A 16739-nucleotide genomic window follows, 5' to 3' on the forward strand; every position below is an offset into this window, starting at 1 on the left:
CACACAGCTAGGTAATTGTTAAGTGTCTGAGGCTGGATTTGAACTCAGGTACTCCTGACTCCAGGGCCTGTGCTGTATTCACCTGCCTCTGGTCATTATGACCTTTCATGCTGCTGATATTCTCCCAGAACCACGTGGTGTTCCTTATTCATCCTTCCCACCCTACTCCAGCTTCCATCAGGGCTAGTTGAGCCAAGAGGCAGTAAGTGATAGTGCAGAAAGACCTAGCCCTGACTCAGGAAGACCTCTGGTATCATCCTTTTCTTGTCATTTACTAGCTCTGTGATGTATGACTGAGCCTGGATAAGGAACTCAGAGAACCTATGCCACAGTGATAGTGGGAATTCCCTCCACACAATGAAATCACAGCACCATTCAAAAAGAAGTCAGCCCCAATTTCTCCCATCATCCTCATCAGGTCTTTTCAATAGAGCCTCAGTTCTTCCTGACCAGAATTGATGTAATTGATATGCTCTGTCTTCAGTTTTTTTCCACCCTTGAACCTATTTCCCCTATGAATTTTAGGACTCTTAATATACAGAGGCTTAGACATGATCTTCTCTCTCACCAAAGAAGGATGACCCTGTTAACACAGGGTTTTTTGCCATATTTTATGGAGAGTTGATAACTGGAGGACATAATCTCAGCCCTCAAGGGTTAATTCTGCTTTAGACCTCAAAGCACTGAAAGGGGAGGCTTCCTGAAATAATACTTAATGGTTGATAAATGACATTAATCCAAATGTTAGTGAGATGGATTCCGGTCCCAGGGAGGTTCATGGTGTTGTAAACCATCTAGGGAAGTGGGCTCTGACTCATAGGCCCAAGAAAAGAGACCTTTTAAGATTTTGGGGGGATGGGGGAAGATGGCCATTTTCAATAAGGCCTGGCTTCGCCAGCTAAGCCTCCCTTCACATCCTCCCTCAGGACGTGAAACAGATGGCTTTTAGCAGCAGCTTTCTTCCCCAACCACATCCTCAGAATGAGCCTTTTGGGGGTTTATTTGCTGTGTTCCTGGTGAGAATGAGAACCCGTTTGAGGGAGGGGAAGTGAGGAGAACAGAGTCACACTGGGGAAGAACAAGATGTCAAGGGCGGGCACCATGGTCAGCTGCTGCCCATGGCCCCAAGCCAGGGCTTGTACAAAGCCCATCCACCGCAGACTGCAAGTTCTAGTCAGGCAACCAGTGTGGGGCGGAGGTGCAGGGGAGAGAAAACCCACCGTAGCTTGGGTACTGAGAGGCCAAATAAGGCCTTTGGGCTTATAAACTCCCTGAAGACCATGTGGACCTGCTCTCTCACATGGGATCCCAGCTAAGGCCTCTGGGAGGGAGCCAGAAGTCAGAAAAGAGAACCCCTACCCTCAGAAAGTTAGTTTGGGAGATAAATTTCAAAAAAAGAATTCCTCAGGTTTTAGGCACAAGTCTTCTGAAAACTGTGTGTTTGTGTCAGTGTGAACTTTGTTCTACCTTACCACATAAACAATTATTATATTGAGAGAAGGGTCCAAACTGGCAAAATTCCCCATCCCACACTCTTCATTATGATCATTCAAATTGATGACTAGCATTCATAGAAGACTGAAAGTTTGAAAGCATTTTACAAATATTACCTCATTTTATAGGTGAGGAAACTGAAGTAGACAGCTTAACTGACTTGCCCAAGGCCATGCAGCCAACTCCCAGGAGTTGGGTGAAGGCAATTCAACCTTGGTTGGCATGGGAGCTGAGAACTATCCAAGGCTTTTTTATTTACCCATATTTTTAGTCACATTTATATAATAAAAGTACCCTTAAGTTGACATGGATTACCATAGTAATTAGCTTGCTTTATATTGTTGTTTCCTATGATTATTTTAGTATGACATGGTACGACTAGTTTGGCTTGTCATTTTGGATTATTTAACCTCGTCTTTCCAAAATCTTTACGTCTCCCTTTTTATTTTTTATTTTTTGTTGTTACTTCCTGTGTATAATCCATAGTTTGAACTAGGCCATCACATGATGAAAATATGGCTTCAGGAAGCTGAGTCTGGTCGTCAGTGAAAGGAGAGGCTCGAGCTCTTTCTAGGGGCAGAGATTCAGGAGGTAGCAAAGTTGGAGAGAAAGGCAGAAGAGGACGGGGTCTTGAGTTGTTTGTCTTTCATTCTAGAAGAACATGAATTGGATTTAAATGGCGGGGGGGAGACCTGTGCTAAGTCCTCAGCCTCACTTTCTCCTCCAGAGCCATCTGGGTCCAGTGGTCAGCTGGAGATGGCTCTGGATGTGAGGCAGTCAGGGTGAAAAGACTTGTCCAAGGTCACAGAGGTAGTAAGAGTCAAGTGTCTGAGGTCAGATTTGAATTCCCATCCTTCTGACTTCAAAGCTGATGCTCCATCCACTGTGCCACCTGGCTGCCCAGGCTTGATGGGGATGAGCCAGGTATCTCTGGAGGAGGTGGTTGCAGAGGATGGGTGGCTGTGAAAGGCCCATCATGGAAGCTGGACATCTAGGTTCAAAACCCGGCTCTTCTCTTGTGACCACATCTCATGACTTCTCCTTTTCTTCCAGTTTGAGCCTTTTTTTTGCCAGTAGGGTAGTGACTTGGGTGTTTGTTGGGTTTGAGAGAGGGGGTGGAAGGAGCATGTGTGTTTATGTGCATGCATGTGCACATGCCTGATGGGAGTTCTTTAGAAACAGCTCATATCAGGCAGAGAATGGAGCTCTCCTTGAGGGCACAAAAGGGCTTGTGTTTATTTTTAATCCTATGACCATTTTTCTAGACGCCGCCAGGCCCGGCTGCAGAAGGAACTCGCAGAAGCTGCCAAGGAACCATTGCCGGTAGAACCGTAAGTATCCCAGGCAGTGGGGCAGAATGACCCGGCTGCCTGCTCTGCCCACTCCCTCAGGCCACCTCTGTCTGTTCCTGTCCTTTGTCCCTGCAACCTGCTGACTGAAATGGGAAGTGTTCTTGCACTTGGTACACCCTGGCCTAGTGGTGCTGTGGTTAGAGCCCAGCGATAGACTGATTCCTGTCTTGTCCCCCAGGAGGGCTGCTGTATGAACAAAGGCAGTGGAAAAGGAGAGGGAATTGCTGAGCCAACAAGGTAGAGGTGCTGCCATCAGGGTGGGTTGTTTTTTTAGATTTTTCAAGGCAATGGGGCTAAGTAGCTTGCCCAAGGCCACACAGCTAGGTAATTATTAAGTTTTTGAGGCTGGATTTGAACTCAGGCACTCCTGACTCCAAAGCCAGTGCTCTATCCACTGTGCCACCTAGCTGCCCCAACAATATGAATTTCAATAAAACTTAGTTCTTATCCACTGTCTTAAAACACATGCTGTTCCAAAGCTTTCAGCTCTTGAAAGGAAGAAATATCAGATCCTCCCAGCCCCACCTTCAGACCTCAGGACCTGCCCCATCATTCTTGCAAATGTGGGGAGGGGCTGCTGCCAGAGTCTCCTTGTCCTGAAGTAAGGTCCCCAGCAGAAGCACTTTGAGCATCAAAGGGCTTTTCCCCAGCCAGAAAGTTTGGCTGGATTGGAAGAAAAACAGCCTTTCAGTTTGCACTTATTGCTTACCTTCTAGAAATGTCCTTTTTCATCTTTTCCTCTCCCCAATCCACCCCCTAATTCATGGTGATGATAAGCTCCATCCATACTTGACATTTCCAAGGGACACCAGCATCATTTCCCCAAATTCTTTGAAAATGGTCAGAATTTCCAGGAGGGATGGAGAGCAGTGTTTTTCTGTATTTCCAAATGAGGAAGTGACTGTTGACTCAAAGCCACAAACGGAAGAAACTTTGCCAGCAGAGTCAAAAGCCACCGACCTGCAGCAGTGTCCATCTCCCCTTTTGTGAAGGCTGCCAGGCAGCAGGATGGGCCAGTAGTCCAGTCGCTTCTCAGCTGGCCTGACCTGGGCACTTCCCTTTCTCACAAGGACCACACCTGAATTTGGCCCCTTTCAGTGCTGGGAATAGATACTAGGTAGAGTAGGGAAAGGGGGAGACTGCACTGCCCAGCACCCCTTTTCTTCTAACACTGAGGTGTGAAAAAGGCAACAAAGTGCTATGCCAGGGCCCTTTTCCCTTGCTGGCCTTCACCAGAAGCCCTCCCTGGATGCTATCTCTGGACCCTCCCTGAGACAGCCAGCCCCAAGGGCTTGGCGTCTGAACACTCCCTCCCTTTGCTCAGTTTGACTCAGAATTTATTTGGACTGCACCTGGAATCTAATTTTTCAAGTCTTAAATTGCAGGACTGGCCTGAATAGGAAGCTAAACAAAACTTCACTTTGTCCCTGGAAAACAGTTCAAGGATGATGGTTCCTAAAACTACAGGCCCACTTGGAGCCTTAAAATCTCTTTGGTCTCAGCCTGGGGGAAAGGGGTGTTTTCCTTCCCTGGAAGTTGGTACTTGATTAAGGCCTCTTGATTTGAAAGGAAATGGGAGATGAGAAGGGAGTGACCTCCCTATAATGTGCAGAGAGCATCTCAAGGCTTTTTCCATCCTTCCAGGAAATAGTTTCCTAAGCAGTAGGAATTGAGGGCAGTTGGAGAAAAGTAGTGGCCTCAACAGAAGCATCAGGAGTTTCTACATTTGACCCTTTGGGTACAGCAAGTAACAGAAAAATAGGCCCCCCGAAACAACTGGGAAAGAAGCCCATCCAGAAAAGAGAATTAGGACCAAGACAAGGAGAGAAAACCTTAGGGAGAGAGCTGCCCCCCTCTCTTCCCCAGCCACTGACCCTGGGGTCTGACAGGAGGTCGCATCACTAGGCAGAAAGATTGTTGGGAAGAGTGGAGTGGGGGGAAGGGGGGGAACAGTGAGTATCCTCCTCTCAGCATGTATCAGACAACCTGCCAGGGATTTGTCCTTTTAAATGGCAGAAGACAGACGTGTGTATCATTGCAGATCAGGCTGAAAATGGCTTTGCTTTTGTACTGACCTCTCTCTCTTGGGTAACTTTGGGGAACAGATGCATGCTTCCAAAATAACAACAGCTTGAAAGCAGCTTTTCAACAAAAGTTGGCTGTGACACTTCCTTTAGTATTTGGAAGGACATGGGGGCCCTTCTCCTTCCTTCCCTCTAAATATTTGGGACTATCTTTTGATGATTACCAAGCTCATTGTTAAGCTGCCCCGCTCTTCCTGCTGCGTGCAGCCCCTGCCAGATGACTTCTGGGCATCTCCAGACTATCCTTTGTCCTAGTCCATTTTCGACTCTTTGCATCTTCTCCATTTGCAACCTCTTCCCAGTGTAGTGTGGCAGGTCTGAATGGGAAGTTGCATCTCATCAAAGTGGGGAAAGGAGAACTGCATTGGCTGGATGATTGTCTTTAGGGTCTGAGTCTTCCAAATCCTGCATATAATTGGTTGAGTTAGAGTAGGGACTTGGTATGACCTTCAGTCCTCCACAAATTGTTTCCAAAGTCATCAGATGTAGAGAAATAATCTATTCCCCACAAGGTTAAGTCAGCTCAGTTCACATGAGCCTACCTTGCCATTTCCAGTGACAGTGGGCACCATTCTGCAGCCATGCATCAGACTTCCCTAAACATAAAATAATAACTTCATTTTGATGGCAAGGTTAAGGTTGACACATGCATCCTCTCTCCCCCTGGGTGATGTTGGGCAAGTCCTCTGTGTAGCCAGTCCTAATTTCTTCACTAGTCAAAAAGAAGGGGGTGAGTGAGGTAATCCCTCAGGCTTTTAAGTTCCAAAACTCTGATGGCATCAACAGTTCCAGAAGACACGTAACAGATCAAGAAACCAAGAGAAATGACTTGCCCAGGGCCACAAGGATACTGGGGGTCAGCAGCATGTGAGTCGGTGTCCCCTAATGCCAAATGTGGCTGTTTCAGATGAGGAGCACAGAGAAGAAGTCTTCTAGGATCCTCAAAGAGCTGCCACCCCCTAAGGACAGGGCTGTGTGCTAGATCCCACAGCTCATGGAGGGGTAGATTTCTTCTTGAGTCTTGTGGACTTTGGTTTTTATTCTTTTGTTTGCTCTCTTACATAGGCTACCCTTCAGCAGGAGGCCTCTTTTGTTTTTCTTTCTCAGTTGGGGAGGGGGCAGTGGCAGGGAGAAAGGCAGGTTTTTATTGGGGCAGGGAATTAAATTTGAAAAGCAACACCACTTTCCCAACACAGAAAGGTATGAATGGCAGCTGCTCTTCTGGGAAGAGTGGCCTTATGGATCCATCTGAAAATAAACCAAAACCCTTGGCTAAGGGAAAAGTGAGCTCTTGAGTCCATTTTGATGGTTCCTTGGGGACCAGGGCTTCCTGGCACAAATCTCCCTAGGCCTGGCCTGCCCTGCTTTACAAATGCCCCTGAGGAGGCACAGAGAGGTCACAGTTAGCCACCTGGCAGATCCTGCTCTAGAAACCCCAAGTTTTGTGTCAGCAAAAGAGAGTAGGAGGCAGCAAGATGGTGCAGTGGATAGAGCACCAGCCCTAGAGTCAGGAAGACCCGAGTTCAAATATGACCTCAGCTACCTAGCTGTATGACCTTGGGCAAGTCACTTGACCCCATTGCCTTGCAAAAACAAATTAAAAAATCATTGCCATCAACAAAAGAGTAAAATCTGAGTAACTTTCAGTCTCCAACTCACTCTTTTAAAGCCATTGTGTGGGTAGGTACTTGCTCTGACTTCATTGAACTCTCTAGACTTGTTCTCTCATGCCCTCAGCCAGCCGTTAGGATGCTTGGCAGGTCCCTGCCTGTGCCCCATGTGCCCCCGCAACCTCTTCCTCATTCCTAATTTGGCTTCTGTGCATGGAGTCCTTTCTGAGGCCACCACTGCATGGGCCTTAGCTTAAGGGGTCATTTGTTGTGCTGGATTGTTATTTATCTCTCCCACCACTCCCCCTCTCCCATTCTCGTGCTCTGACTGGTCTGGCTATAGCCTTGCATGGTACCCCAAGGAGACCGGTGGAATGAATGTGTAAAGGAGCCAAAAGCAACCCTGGTGTCTGAGGTGTTTCCATGAAGCCCTAGCCTTGATTTCTGATGGGAGCCATTACTTTGGGTGTTTCTGGTAGTGTTCTCAGTGTGGCCTAGTTGTAGAGCTTGTTGATGGATGAGAACTGATATTGGGATTTGCAGGAGACACTCGTGATGGGGCTGCCACTAGCCAATTCACAAAGTAGAACCGTTCCCATCCTTCTCCAGGGATGATGACATAGAAGTGCTTGTGGATGAAGCTTCAGATGCAACTGAGGAGACATCACCCATTCGAGCAGTCAGCCGGACAGCCACGTAAGCACGTTGTGTATTGGGAGGGAAAGGAAGGTTGTTTTTTGTGTCCCCAAGGGAGGCTTAGTGTGCACTTTGGAAGGATGAGAAGCCGTGTTGGACTGGACAAAGTGAGGGTGTCAGGAGGGCACAGCCGTGCTGAACATCTGCCACCTTTTGTGTCCCATGCTAATTAGAGGTGTATGAAGGAATATGTGGCTGGCGCACCCCAGATGGGCATTCAGGCTTCTGCTTGATGCCCTCCATGGGGCAGGAAGTGGAGCAGGCCAAACTTTGTCACCTTAAAAGTTTTTCTATGTTTCAAATGAAATCATAACAGCTTAGAATATGGCACAGATTTGCCTTAGGAATGTCAGCTGTTGCATGGACCAAACTGGGGTTCTTCTCATCTCATTGCAGAGACTTTCAGAATAGCCCGATTTCCTGCAGGTTCAAACTCCTTACATGTTAGGAAAAGTTTCTGTTTGTTGACATAGAACGAGAGATGGGCTTCTTCCTCACCTCGCTCTTCTTCCCAGCTGGGTTCTCCCTCCTGCCTTCCCCCATGTGCATTGTTTCACCTCAGTGGGATTTGGGGCTCAATGGTAGAATGTTCTCTTAGAGTGCTTTTTGTGTGGTCTGTATGGATTGATTTGGGTGGGGAGATTGTTCACAAGGTTTAAACCTGTCCTCCTGTCCTCTTTAGTAAGCGACTCTCCCAGCCTGCTGGAGGCCTTCTGGACTCTATCACTAATATCTTTGGGTAGGTTAGAAAACATTCCCCTTTTATCTATATGTTTCTGTATATGTACTAATGTGTGATGAACAGACACAGGAATATTGGTGATACCAGGAGTACAATGTATTTGAATGTCAGCTTTTCTTCTAGCTTTTGCCCTCCCCTTTTTTCCCCCCTCAACTTCCTGTTTCTTCCATCTTGCTGTGTGCTGACCTCTGACCTTTCCCTCCAGTCTGTCCGAGTCTCCCCTTTTGGGACACCACCCTTCTTCTGATGCTGCCAGGTGAACACATTATCCACTCTTAGCCCAGCATGTGAGTGTGGGACATAGAAACAATGCTGACCCCCTGTTTCCTTGCCCTCGGTCATCTAACATACCCATTACTAACCTGGAAGCTTTGCATGTGCGTCTTAGCCCTTCCAGATGAGAGCTGGGAGGGTTGGACCCTTCCGCCCTCCTGGCTCCTTATTGTTAACCTTCCTAATCGGCATGCTCATGCTAACAAAGGCTCTTCTTTAAAAGATATTTTCATTGGATGCTGCTGGGGTCAGGAGCGTGGGCTGGATTCTTCCCACATTGAAATAAAGACTGTAATGAGGCACAGCACTGATCCCGGATGTCTTTTTAAAGATAGAAGGCAGTCTATCTCATTTTTGTAATGATTATGTAATTAGAGAGGAAAGGGCAGCAATCGCCACAATCAGCCCAAACCAGGGCCCAATTGGGCATCCTGGAGTCTGACCCAGAGCATGGGGACTGCCAGTTGTCCTGGTGACAGCCTCTGCAACGTGGCTGTTTTTAATAAGTGAGTCTTTGGTGACTGGCCAAGGTGGGAATGGAAGGAACTAGAAACAACAGGGAGGCAAGTTCCTCTCAAATTCTTTTGTCTGCCCTCTTGCCTGATGATAACCAAGGTTCATCATCTATTTAACATATTTGTATTTATATTTTTTTCCTTAGGAGGCGTTCTGTCTCCTCCTTTCCTGTTCCTCAGGATAACCCAGATGCTCATCCTAGTGCTAGTAAAGAAGTGCGGATCCCCACAACTGCAGTTTATGTCTTTGTAAGTACATCCCATTCAAAAAGTGGTGACAATGCTTAGGAAACACCGCCAGACAAACTTCCCATAGTTGTGCTGTTGAACTTGAACAAGACCTCCCACCCTGGTCTCCAGTAGAGATTTAAAGGTGATCTGTCACTTAAGTGCGTTCGACTGTTCTCCGAGGTCCGTGATGAGAAGTAAAAGGTCTGACTGCACTGAGAAATCCCATTCCCTTTTGTGGCCTTCACAGCTCCCAGCAGCCCATCGTTGCTTCCCCAGGCACGCTTAAGGCATGCTGTCCTTGGGAGGATGGAGCCGCTGACAGTTAGGAACGTGTTCAGTGTGTGCTCCCTAGAGGAGAAGGGAAAGACATGCTGGGCTGCTTTCCAACAGAATTTCTCCAGAGGAGCTTGGAGTGAAGTGCCCCTGGAATGTGATGGTGCGTGATCTTAAGTTTTCAAGCTGAGACCTCGTGGGGGCTGATCCACAGCCTGCTCCTGGCCAAAAGCCATAATGGTCAATGACCCTACACCTAACAGCCAGAGAAAACAGTTGTGGCCTAAGTGTGAGCCCATGAACAGGCTAGTTAAACCCCTTGGGTCCCTAAAGACCTACGAGAAACATGAGGGCAGTCTCCCGAAGGCAGTCTTTCAGAGAAGAAGCCAGGTCATTATAGTTTATGCTTGTAATCAGTCATTAATAACACCGTACTAAAGTCTGACCTTGTAGCATCATATCCTGCTTGTGATGCTCTGTTCTTAGAATGAGAAGGGAAGAGAAACTAGGACTGTGGTTGGTCCTCGCAGTGCTAGGGCTTGCATATGGGCTATCACTCACATCTTAGACTTGTAGTGTTGAGCAGGAAAAAAGGTCTCTGAACCATTTGGTTCTAGCATCCTAGGCCTCCTGAAGCAGGGAGGCTCATAATGGAGCATTGATTTGTACTCTGGTTCTTTCTGAAAAGCTCTCCAGCAATTCAGCACAAAGATGAAAGTTCCAGTGGAGGATTGGTTTGAATGGAGACAAAAATGATGGAAAGATGGTTCAGACTTAAGGAGGTGGATTACAAAGTCCCATCTAAGAAAGTTCTATTGGGGGGGAGCCTTAAAATGGAATTGAAGTATTAGGTTTCACATTATTAGCCATTATTAGCAGCATGAAAGCCAGTACTAGGAAATCCTCTGAACCAGAGACCAGCTCGTTGTATTTATAAACAGATCTGCTTCAGTAGGTGAGATACAAGTTTTGGTTATGATCCCAAGTGGTTGACTTTCATTAGCATCTGAGTAAGCTGATGAAGAGCTGAGCTGGGATTCTTATCTTCTTCCAGGATGCTCATGATGGAGAGGTGAATGCTGTGCAGTTCAGCCCTGGCTCCAGGTTACTTGCCACAGGAGGCATGGATCGGAGGGTTAAACTTTGGGAAGTGTTTGGAGGTGAGAAACTACAGTCAAATAAAAAATTGCTAGAATACCAGGTTAACCTTCAGTTCCTTTTGGAAAAGTTGGTATGAGAGAGGCTTAGTATCCAAGAGGGAAGCCATATTTTGGGAAGCTCTTTTTCAATTCTGGGCATGTTTTAGAGAGGACATTGATAAATGTTGGTCCGACTAGAGGAGAGTGACAAGTATAGTGAAGGGCATGGAGACACAGCCCTATGACAGACAATTGAAAGGATTAACCTGGATGATAGCAAATTTAACCCTAACTGCCTTTAGCTATTTAAAGGGTTGTCACCTAGAAGAGACTAGATTTGTTCAGTTTGCTAGAAGCTGTACTACTTTTACTGGATATAAGAAAAATCTTCCTAACCTAATCAACTATTCTAGCTGTTCAGAAGTGGAAGGAGTTGCTGGCTTGGTGGACTGCCCCCTCACTGAAAGTCTGGAATTCTTGATTAAAGGTTGGTCTAGCTGGCAGAGCTTTAAGTTTCCTTCCAGATCTGTGATTTCATGAAAGTAGACAGATCTCTTTCTTTCTCTCTTCTGGAAATGTCTCCTCTCAGTGTAGAGACTCCCAGGAAGTGCAACTGCCCATAAAAAAAAAAGACACAGAAAGGTTTCCCATAGGCCTCCCCATCAGCCAGATATCTGCCACCTAAGGAGCAGCCAGCAGAGGTCACTGGAGCTCATTACCAGTGGGGCCGCACCATGCTAAATTACTTGGCCAGAGCAACTCTCAGAGCCAGTTGGCCCAAGTTGGAAAGTGGTCCTGATCTGCAGAGATGGAGAGAAGAGTCCCTGTCTTGGTCAGAGCAGAAGACCAAAATGGTTAGGATTTAGGAGTGACGTCCTTGAAGCTCAGCACTGTGAGAGCTGCTCAGAGACAAGTCAAACACAGGAGGGACAGAATGATGAATGAATTCATACTGCAGCCAACAGAAATGGAATTTACTGGAAGGTTGGCATTTCAAGCTGGTCTTGTTTATGCAAACCCTGTGTCCTTAAACTTCAGTGGATATATCTGGACTAAAAGCTCTCAGACCATCTTAATTGGGAGTCTGACACCCTGCATTCAAGACCCATTTCCGCCACTGATTACCTGGATGGCCTTAAGCAAGATATTTCCCCTCATTGGATCTCACTTTCTTCCTTGGAAATGATGTATGGGCCAGATAAACTTGGTGGAAGTCCATAATTCTTCCTGGCTGTGCCCAGTATTGGGGACTAAAAAGTGATGAGCAGTCGTGGCCCATTCTGAGAGAATTCAGCTATGAACATGGAAATCTAGACTCTCCGAACTTTCTTCTAACTTTAATGTTTTGGAATCTCCGTTTTTCAAATTAAGAGATAAAATACATAGACCCTCAAAATAAATTAAAAAATTTAAAGCAGACCCAAGCATGCAGCCTGGCTTGCAGTCACATTCACACTTGGCTCTGCCCTCTGAACAAGGCCCCTCTGACCACAGTCCCATTTTCAGGGCCAGGCACTGCCTTTTAGATAAGATTGAGATAAACTGGAATATGCCCAGATTGGTGGGACATGAGACAGGACAAATGAACTGGAAGCATGCTATGGATAAAGATCCTTTGGAGAAGTTGGGGACATTTAGCCTGAAGTAGGGCCCCCATGAACTGTATCTAGTATTGGGGAAGCTGTCATGTGGCAGAGAATTAGGAGGAAGGGTTGTAAGTGACATAGGAACAAATTGAGGCTTGGCGTACATGACTACAGTCAGAGCTATCCAAAAGCAAAATAGGCTGCCTCCAGACTGATGGGCCCTGATGCTGATTGGAGGAGATGACCTCTGTGGGCTCTTCTGGGTCAATCAGGTGGAATATATGTCTTCTCCCTATTTATTCTTCAGAATGAGTAGTCAGAGTAACCCCAAAAAACTGGTGACATGGGTGGCATCAAGCCAAAGTGACCCCATTAGAGCTGGCATGGCAGCTTATGCTTCAGTCACAGTAGAGGGACCTATCTAAGCTCAGCCTTCAAGGTCTCTTTACACTAGGGAAAGTTAAGGCCAAGTGCTGTGGTCCCTTTTGATTCCCTTCTTCCACTTGGGAAAAATTGATCCTTAAAATGACAGCCTAGTAGACCATGTATGATTTAGAAACCCAGTCTCTGAAAACGAGAAGTGACTCCCAAGGCCAAAGAGTATCAGTGACACAGAGAAGGCCTTAGTTGCATTCCCTTTGTGCCACCCATTTGTGCTTCTGGCAAATGTTATCACTGTAGCTCAGCAGAAACCTAAACAGGTTCTTCAATACTAAGAGTAGCAAGTGTCAGAACTATTTCTGTCTAGAGTCCATGTACAAAGTTGGGTCGGGGTCCCAGAGCTTTAAGTGTCAAGCTACATCGTCAACATGGTGACTTGTCAATGGTGCCCTATAGAAGCCAGCTCATCAGACTGGCTCCCCATTGCTGTGTTATTTGCTAGTCTCCCAGATAAGTAGGAGATGATTCTGTACTCTTGGGGAGCTCTCTATACCTGCAGATGAGTCTTCAAATCTGCCTGGGGGCCCCCAAGCCATTATATAGTTTGCTAGTGTTACAAAGTGCTGTTTATTCTTCATTCTTGAAGAGAACCATGACATGAAAGTGAATTAGATTTGAGTGAGGGGGTGCTGTGCAAAGTCCCCAGCCTTACTTTCTTCTCCAGAACCATCTGAGTCCAGTGGCTAGATAGAGATCAGGACGACTAGAGGTGGCCTTGCAGTGGGAGACCTTGACCTTTTTAAGGTAAAGTCTTTGTCAGATCATAGTTAGACTGAGACCCATTCAGTAATTAGGGCACTAGGTAATAGAGAAATAAGACAAAGAGGCCAAGAATGGTCATTTTTTGCTTAACAAAAAAAAAATGAAACTGGAAAGTCAAGACCCTCAGGGTTTCTCAGTGATTTAAGGGTACAAAGTACACGTGTGTCCAAGATGAGATTTGCATCCAGGCCTTCCTGTCAGGCTTATTAGATAGTAATTATATAAATCCTATTTATTCCCTCTTAACTTCTGGGGAAAATAATGCCCAAGCACAGATAGCTGTATTGCCAGTCTTTGAGAACAATGACAGCAGCGAGAAAAGTGACCTCTCCACTCTTTTGATCTCTCCTTTCCAGGCATCTGTAGCTTTTAAGCATTCGGCTTTATTTAGTCCAGGGCTTCTTAATTCCCATGGGATCTGTGAGTCAATTTCAGGGGCTCTGAATCTGGGTGGAGAAAAAAAGGACATTTGTACATTCTCTTGTGATGGCTTTCTTTGTAATCTTGTTGTTTTATGCAATTAAAATCTTGGCTCTAAGAAGGGGATCCAGGGACTTCATCAGAATGCCACAAAAATTGGTCGTTTCTTTTAAGAGAGATGGCTCTACCTTTTGCTGCTGCTTGCTCATTTAAAAAAAATGAAAAGATAACAGCAGATGTCAATGAGATCTCTTCTCACAACCCCACTGATTTAAAAGAGGATGGATTTGGGGGTTTTCTGCTTAACCCACATTTGTTATAAAATCTTCCTTCAGAAAGAGTTGAGAGAACCTTGAATCGTTCTCAGTTCATTGCCAGATGATGGTTTGCTGCATCCATTGTAAAACTTTCTCAAGGCTACAGAAATAAAACTGTTGAATGTGTTTGTGTTTTGCTGGCAGATGGTTGTAGATAATCAACCATTGGATTCTCCTTTCTCCTCAGTGTTTACACCAACATTTTGTGAAATAGAAGTAGAGACCACATCAAAGATGCAAAAATGGAGTTTTTTCCTTTTTAAAAAAAATTGTTTTGTTGATAACTTGTTTTTTAATCACTTGAATTTCTCCCAGTGTCATTCTTTCTCCCTCCCTCCAACCATCTCATGAAACAAGATTTTTTTTTTAAGAAAAAGAAAAATTAAACTGATCAGTACTGAAAAAATGTGAAAATATGCTCATCTTAACCTCTGCAAAAGTCAGGGGATGTATCTGATTTAGAATTTTTTTTTATATTTAGTGACCAAACTTATTTAGGCCTGTTACTTAGTAAAAAATTGTTAACATCAGGCAGGAACTGCCATGTAGTCTGGAAGCATTATTATCCAAGAAGGTCCATGCCCCTCACTGATCTGTGAAGATAATGCATTTGAAAGAAAACCAAACACCAAGATCACTTCAAATGGGACTCAGGTGCTTGTCTTGCTGTGTCCAGGAGCAGGGCCGGGATTCAGGAAGACTCCTCTTCATGAGTTCAGATCCAGCCTTGGACACTTACTATGTGACCCTGTATTTGCCTCAGATTCCTCATTGTAAAATGAGCTGGAGAATGAAATGGCATAACACTCCAGTATCTCTGCCAAGAAACCTCTAAATGGGGTCCCAGTCTCACACAACTGAGAATGGCTGAGCAATCTGCTTTGTCTTTGAACCTCAGGATCTGGCAGATAGAAGAGGTGGGTTCATTCTGCAGAAGCCCAGCTAAACCCCGAAATGGAGGAAACAAATATGCTAACTTTCCCTAACAAGACCAATTTGACCACAAGATAATGGACTTTTCAACCACAGCCATTTTCCAGGTCACAGAAGGGTCCTGCCATCAATGGCAGCAAATGAAAGCACTCCCCCCGATAGGTCCCAGATCCTTAACGTACACAGCTTAGCCACGTTTCCACAGTCTTTGTCCAAATGCACCTCCAGGGTCCCAGAAGGACCTGAACAAGGACCACTCGTGAGGAAACGATGCTTCCTGAGGTGGCCCCAAAGCCTGTCCAATTATTTAGAGCTGGAATAGACTTGAGATCATCTCATCCAACCCATTTTTAATTTTTTTTTTTTTTTATTTAATGCAGTGGGGTTGAGTGAATTGCCCAGGGTCACCCAGCTAGGCAGTTATTAAGTGTCCGAGGCCAGTTTTGAACCCAGGTCCTCCTGACTCCAGGGCTGGTGCTCTGTTGTCCGCTACACTACCTAGCTGCCCCTCAACCTATTTTTGAGATAGGAAATGCAACTAACAAATGAGCATCTTTACTCACATACCCTTGCTTGAGTTCCATGCTCTACCCAGAAGAGGCACTGAATAAATACAGAGTTCAGTTAGATTTGTACTGGCTTTTGACATGGAGGTGACCCTGCTTTCTTGAGCCCTGGGCCTGATGACCCACGGTGGGACTCCTCAGACTGACCAGCCCATTGGAGGCCCCAGCATCTGGATTGTCCTCTCGATCCTCTGATCCACAACTGTCTGTAAGGAAGCCCAACCGAGAGAGGCCTTGGGATGCATCTTGGCATCTCAGTGACCAGGAGCTTAGTCGGTGCCCAGGATGTTTGTCGAGGTTTGGACTCTGCCTCCACCTGAGGTAGATCTCCACATAGCCAGCTAGCCCCATCCCTGGTCTCTGGAGTCAGACAAAGAAGAATGGCCCCAGAGTGTATTGAAATAGGCCACGTTGATCCTTATTGATTGATTTGTGAAATTCTCTTGTCACCTCTTCCATTGCCCTTTATGATCAGAAGTTTGTCCTGAGGACTTTGGAATTGCTTGTGCTTGTCCTTTGTCTGCCTATGTTAGCTGTGGCGGCTTTTTTCTTTAATCAGACCACCGAGGGAGGAAACCGTCTGTACCTAGAGATTTGTGCCCTCCATCTTAGAGTTGCCTGGGCACGGGCACAGGATTCCCAAGTGAAAACATCTCCAGTGTCAGTGTTCATGTCAGTCATCACATTAGCCTTGGGAGAAGTTGTGATTCCTTGGAAAGAGTGTCAGCCTCTGGATTCAGATATTGATTCTGCCCCTTGTTACAATTGGTCTCTCTGAGCCTGACCTCAAAGGTCCCATCTACAATCTCTTTTTCTTTTTTTACGCAGACAAATGTGAGGCAAAGGGCTCCCTTTCTGGCAGTAATGCAGGAATCACCAGCATTGAATTTGACAGTGCTGTAAGTATCAACCTAACACCCGTGAACCAGTGGTAAAATGTGAAGTGATAAACTATTTGTGCCAATCAGTGCTTCAACCTGATTGGATGAGCTTTGCTGTTTCTCTCGCATCTTCATCCTAACACAAAAGAATCACAGACAAAATATTTGTAGAATTATTGGCTCAGTTCTGGCAGCACCTGAAACCAAACAGAAAATGATTTTTAGAGTTGTCGGTCTAGAATGATCATTAAGGCGCTGAATTTTCAAAGTAGACAGAGCAGAGCCTTAAAAAAGAGCCTGCAGCCAGTCAGTGAACGTGAAAGGGGATCGAGGCAGGAGCCAGCCCAGGGACCTCCTGGAGCACACAGCCCTCACTTGTCCCTCCTGTTCACCTCATTCCATTCAATGTCCCACTCGGTGATGT

At 45.9% G+C, this 16739-nt stretch overlaps 1 protein-coding gene and 1 non-coding gene across 6 annotated transcripts in view; both read left to right on the forward strand.

Moving 5' to 3' along the window:
- Positions 1–16739, forward strand: part of ATG16L1 (autophagy related 16 like 1) — a 32918-nt gene that overhangs the window by 8107 nt on the left and 8072 nt on the right. The window contains exons 6-12 of one of the 5 annotated variants that reach the window (XM_074189705.1): positions 2760–2825; positions 7150–7236; positions 7919–7975; positions 8184–8234; positions 8913–9015; positions 10325–10430; positions 16263–16333. In XM_074189705.1, coding sequence (XP_074045806.1) covers positions 2760–2825; positions 7150–7236; positions 7919–7975; positions 8184–8234; positions 8913–9015; positions 10325–10430; positions 16263–16333 — 541 coding nt within the window. The remainder of the gene's footprint in view (positions 1–2759; positions 2826–7149; positions 7237–7918; positions 7976–8183; positions 8235–8912; positions 9016–10324; positions 10431–16262; positions 16334–16739) is intronic. The other 4 variants (XM_074189707.1, XM_074189706.1, XM_074189708.1 and 1 more) reach the window with 4 other exon arrangements.
- On the forward strand, positions 9177–9464 carry LOC141490335 (small Cajal body-specific RNA 6). Its single transcript, XR_012469173.1, has one exon.

Source organism: Macrotis lagotis, chromosome 5 (assembly GCF_037893015.1).
Source record: "Macrotis lagotis isolate mMagLag1 chromosome 5, bilby.v1.9.chrom.fasta, whole genome shotgun sequence".
NCBI lineage: Eukaryota > Metazoa > Chordata > Mammalia > Peramelemorphia > Peramelidae > Macrotis > Macrotis lagotis.